The following is a 6,000-nucleotide window of genomic DNA, read 5'->3' as shown; positions in this document are numbered from 1 at the left end:
GTTTATACAATACATAATTTATTTTGAAAACAGTTTATAAGCTGAGAAATTCTAAAGTGAACAAATTTGAGTTCTCTTTTGTTTTCAAGAAGAGAGGATGCAAAGAAAGGAAGGAAGGGGGTAGAATCTGTTCAAACCTTATAAATATTCTACAATCTAATAATTTAAAATGCTGACTGCTTTTCTTAAGAACCATTTATTCCACATGAATAAATACTTTTTCTATTTACTATTGGTATGGACTTTGGTGACTACTTTAAAAATAAATAATAAGTGCTTCTCATTTATATGATAGCATTAAATTTCAAAACGAGGCTAGGTAATGTCAGCATAACATAAGAAGGAGCTAAATGTTTACCAAAAATATATATATATTTTGTCATATATATATATATACATACACACACACACACATACACACGCGCACACACACACACACCTACGAGAGATCACTGGGTGGGGGGGGGGGAAATGGAGGAAAAAAATGACACAAGATGAATGATCAGCAAGGATTCTAATGGCAAAAACTCTTTAAGGGAGTAGAGGTTCCAAGTTGATTTTAGGTAATAAACGGTGAAATCAAGACTCAAGGAAAATGCTCATTCATTTGTATCTTGGATGCAATACTCTAAAGTAGAGAAGTAGTAAAATATTTTACTAAGTTAAAATATAGGTTTTATATTTTATACGATATTGAACACACACATAAAAATACCAGTGTTTTTATCTTGTTTCTGTTCAGACAATTAAGCAAATGTGTTCTTTGGTGTCTGGGGGAGTTTATCAATATTTAGGGATAATGGAAGATAAGAACTCCAAGATCAACATGCCTAGAAATAGAAGACTCAAAATCCTATGTCATACATATAAAGTAAGAATCAAAGGTGAACTTATGAGAAAAGATAAGGTTAAAGTTACATTGCAGTAGAACTAATACATTTCCTTCCCCCAAACATACTCTGTCTTCCAAAATAAAAAGTACTACAGCCTATCAGGTTTTTAATCTGTGTTTTGAGATTTTTCAAGTGGAAAGATAGCACAGATAGAAATATATCATTCTAAGTTTTAAAATCACCAAAGTCAGTGAGAAGAATGTACATTCATTAAATGTATTCATTTTAAAAGTGAAGAAGTCTTGAAAAGGCTGAACAGTTCAACCAGCTGAAGAATTGTTCTTGATTTTTCATTATTCTTTTTTAAATAAAGAATAAGTATAGGTATAGTATACATATAGTTGACATTCTGATTCATTCAAAATAGTCACATCCCTTTGCTAGTTTTCGAAGTTTCAGAGACTAAAATTTAATACCATTCATAACACAGTATTTTCAGTAAAAGGAATTATAGAGCAATGAAAAATCAGAAGCAAGATGGCCTAGAGAGCCTTATAACCTCTAAATATACACACATTTTATAACCTGTATTTATTTTCTAAAGAAACAAATTTTAAGTAATGCTAATTTAACCAATGGAGAAAAAACTTCTATCAAAATATACAATTTCCATTACAGACTAGAAGGCTAATATTAAAAAAATAGTTGTAAGCCAAAAAGTTTGCTTATATGGATGACAAGCATCATCCCCTTGAAGCATAAAGCATCAAATAAGGTCTTATAAAAAGATTGATCTGTGACCTTCTTCATTCGTAAATTCTTGATAAATTCATAAAGCTTGAGTCTCAGTCTTTAGGTCAAGGTATATCCATGCTTCTTAATCCAGATCTCCAGAAAAAGAGAAACCAAGTAAAATTCAGAATCTCAAGTGGGATTTATGCTTTACCATGTACCTGAAAAATAATATTATAATAGGTTATAATGATTACAAGAATGGTAGAATTTTTAGAATATTACATGTAAAAATAAGTTAACATTTTTTTAAACTTAAAATTCAAAAGTGAACAGGATGTTTTGTTTTCTAAAAAACTGGAAACCTGATACTACATTTTGGAAATACAGAATAAGAACTTCTGAAGCCAGAAGAAACATTCCTCTTATTAAATTCTATAATCTCAGAGCTTCTGGCTAGAATAACAAGTGTTTCTCTTTAATATATTATCAATTATAATCACTGGGTTACCTCCGTCATCTCTGACTTCGGAAAACCCATAATATTCGGCAAGAGACTTATACGAGGAAAGAGGAAGATTTTAAAGAGTACCTCAATGAGAATAAATTCAGTGGTACTGTGATCATATGCTATTCTTAAATTTTCCAATTGTAAAACTGGTGTTTCTGTAAAAGGGTTTTAAGAATCCTATGTATAACAGTAATTAAAATAAATTCAAAACTGATTCCTTTCACAAGCTACCCATAACAAATCCAGTCAGTGACCTTTTGATGCAAAACAAAAATCAAAAACTATAGGGATCACTTAATCTAAGCCCCTTGGACAGACAGAAAACAAGGTTCAGAAGGTCACAGTTCATTAGAGCCAGATCACAAAATCAGAACTAAAATCTAGGTCTTCTGACTCAGAGTCTACTGTTCTTTCTATCCAGGTATATACCCTTTCTCCATCTGTTTCTAAAATCAATATAACAAAGTTATTTGTTAATTATCTACTGGAGATCAGCATCAAATCAGACAATGTTCGAAAAGGGGAAGTGAGGGATATGTTCACATACTTTAATGAACTTAAAATCTAACTGAGGATAAAGGAAAATTACTAAAATAAAGCAGAAGTAAGTGCATTTTAGGATCAGAATTACCTATCCAATGTTTCCCAGAACCGTAAGAAAACTGGTCTATCCAAATGACGTTTGTGATAGCTGAGTTCTAATACTGTTACATCCCATTTCTGAACGTTTGGATCTAGACGAACTTCATCATATTTGAGATGGAAGGCTTTAACTATATGGGGGGAAATAATATTTTTTATTCAAACTGCAATCAAAATTATAAAAATATGTTACAAAAGAATAAAAATAGCCAATACAGACATTAACCAAAAAACTAAACAAAACAAAAAACTTTAAAAAAATCAAACTTTCTTCAACCAAATGAAGCTACATTATAACCAAAGTGATCTTTGAAACAGATGCTAATAAGCACTGTGACATCCTCAAAAACATTCAATTCAACAACTATTTACTGAGGGTTTATACATCCCAGCCACTGGGACTGAAATGAGGATAAAATACATATGGTCTGATGAAAGTTAAGAAGCAGCAGCAGCACCTATTCAAATACAGTATGATAAAGGTGTAGTATATCACAGAAACATAAAAGAGTACCTTGCCGAGACCATGGAATTCAGAGAAGGCTTACACAGGTAATGGTCTCTAATCTAAGATCTATAGGTTGAATTAGGCAAAGACATAACAAAACACATAACAAACACATAGGCAAACACATAACAAAAGTGACCCAGGTAGCCAAGAACATGCTCAAGGAGAAAATGGTTTCAGCTAGGAACTAAAGAAATTTAAAGGAACTGCATCATACAAAGTAATGTAAAAAATGAGTCAAAGGTAAGACCACAGATTCAGAACAATGTTGGCCATGTAGGTCATATTAAGGGGTATGGACTTTTATCTAAGAGATAGGGAGAATCACTTCCAAGTGTTTAGCAGCAACTACTGATATAATTTAGTAATCTAGAGAAGACATTTGCTCAACTTGGGAGAAGATATATGTCTGGCAAGAAAAGATTCAAGAAATAATTAAGGAGTAAGAACTAACGGAACCTGGTAAGAAATGATGAAAAGGGAAAAAGAAAAATTTGGAAAGCCTGTGAGAACGTTACCTAGAAGTAGGTAATTAAAGGATATAAAGAGTGAGTCTAGCAAAAGCCCATAAGAGGATTTCAGGCTTACAGAACAGCTGGTAAAGAGATTCTAAAATGAAAGCAAGCTTGGCACACTCTATAAACAAGTATAACTTCTTTTGCAGGCAATGCCCTATACGTAGAATTTGGCTATGGTTAAAAAATATGAATTTATTCCATATATGATGGTAAGCCACTAGAAAGTTTATACAGTTAGAAGGTGAAATTATCTGGTTCTCATTTTTAATAGTTAATTCTGGGTGTTGGGTAAATAAAAGACTCTAGGGCAAAACCTCCCAAGTAGTGTATATTGCAGAAGGGTTAATAAATGGACCATAAAGTATTACTTTCAATCTTTCTCTCTCCCTGATCATCCAGTTGAATCATCCTGGCTAGGTTACTGTGCAATCAGTTTACCAGCAGTGAAGTTTTTGTTTTACACATACACATGTAAAATGTTAGCTTTCCTTTCAATTTACCTTTTTTCTAACATGTAAGATATAATTGTTACTACCATCAACATCTAATATTAGAGGTCTCTAAAGATAAAAATGACAGACTTTGTTACAATTTTTTTGATAGCTACTTTATGTATTGTCTGTTCCACACTGCTTGTTGGCCTACTAGCTTTCGATGTTAACAATGAATCAAATTCTTTTTTGTTTGTTTAAGATTTTATTAAAAAAAAAAAGATTTTATTTATTTGTTTGACAGAGAATGAGAGAGATCACAAGTAGGCAGAGTGCCAGGCAGAGGGAGAAGGAGAAGCAGACTCCCTGCTGAGCAGAGAGGTCAATGCAGGGCTTGATCCCAGGACCCTGGAATCATGACCTGACCTGAAGGCAGATGCTTAACCAACTGAGCCACTCAGGTGCCCCCAAAGTATAATTCTTGATGGAAATCCAAAATAAATCATTTGTGCACACAAAAAGAAACATATAAACATTACTTCTGAATTATTATGCTTTTATACAATTAAAGGTCCCCTCGTCAGACACATTATTCATTTTGAATTTAATTCAATGTAATGTAATGTAACGTAATTCAATGTAATGAATTTAATCTGAATCATTAAAAGGGCTATATATTATAGCTTCAGAAAACCCATTTTCAAAATATTTACAAGTATAAAAAATTTCAATTTTTAAAATTTTTAAATTAAATAAAGTCAACATTTCAATACTTCCTATTTTCCTTACTACACGTTTCACTTTAATTTTCTCAATAGGATATACTTTAAATCATTCTTTTAAAAAATATTTATCTATCTATCTATTTATTTAGAGATGGGAGGTAGCGAGGCAGAAGAAGAGAGAAAATCTCAAGCAGACTCCCAGGTGAGTGAGGAGCCTGATGCAGGGCTCAATCTCATGACCCTGAGATGAACTGGGCCGAAATCAAGAGTTAGAAGCTCAACCAACCAACTGAGCCCCTAAATCATTCTTTTTTTGAAGATTTGATTTATTTAGCTGAGAGAGAGAATACAAGTGCACAAGCCAGGGAGGAGGCAGAGGGAGAGGGACAAGTATAGACTCCCCGCTTAGGAAGGAGCTCAGCGCCGGGCTCAGTTCCAGAACTCCAGGAAAATGACCTGAGCCAAAGGCAGACCATTAACTGACTGAACCACCAAGATGCCCATCATTCTTAAAAATATATTAGTTATATTTTTAAAAAATGATTTATCTAAAGTTATAAAAGCCTACCGTCCCCCACTCCCTAATTTTAATAGATTTAGTTTATATAGTATGTATTTTCCACTAGAATAGACAACTTTTAAAATTTAAGGTGAAACATGAGAGTCCAAAAAGTTTAAATCACAAATGAGAAAGCATAAGGTTTCTCTAATCATACAAGGTATTTTATTAGTATGAAGGAATGGTGGCAAGCAAACTTACACTACGACATCACTATAAAACATCTTTCTTATTCAGAGAAAGACTTTTAGTTTTTAATGCTCAGCAAAAAATAGAACAAATGAAGTTCTTTTATAAGGAAGCCAGTCATCTATCTGGTGGCACAATGAATAATAAAGCAAAATGCTTCACACAATTCAGAATTGTTCATTTTTGGCAAACTGCATGAATCTCGTCAACATTATTTTACAGAAACAAGGAAATAAAAAAAATGGACAATGCTCCTGAATAATATTTAGTAGGTACAATGATGGCATGTCAGATAACAGAGGGACAACATAATTATACATTACTTATAGATTACATCAACAGATTACTCATG

At 32.6% G+C, this 6,000-nt stretch overlaps 1 protein-coding gene across 1 annotated transcript in view; it reads right to left on the bottom strand.

Annotated features, from left to right (window-relative positions):
- Positions 1 to 1,095: 1,095 nt before the first annotated feature.
- The window catches only part of CDC73 (cell division cycle 73), a 119,011-nt gene continuing 114,106 nt past the window's right edge, over positions 1,096 to 6,000 (bottom strand). Inside the window, exons 16-17 of the mRNA XM_080824367.1 lie at positions 2,708 to 2,849; positions 1,096 to 1,786 (exon numbers count right to left, since the gene is read on the bottom strand). Coding sequence (XP_080680493.1) covers positions 1,750 to 1,786; positions 2,708 to 2,849 — 179 coding nt within the window. The 3' untranslated portion in view covers positions 1,096 to 1,749. The remainder of the gene's footprint in view (positions 1,787 to 2,707; positions 2,850 to 6,000) is intronic.

The sequence above is a fragment of the Martes martes genome, assembly GCF_963455335.1.
Source record: "Martes martes genome assembly, chromosome: 15".
NCBI lineage: Eukaryota > Metazoa > Chordata > Mammalia > Carnivora > Mustelidae > Martes > Martes martes.
Note: the sequence above shows the minus strand (reverse complement) of the source record. Positions and strands in the feature narration are given on the sequence as shown.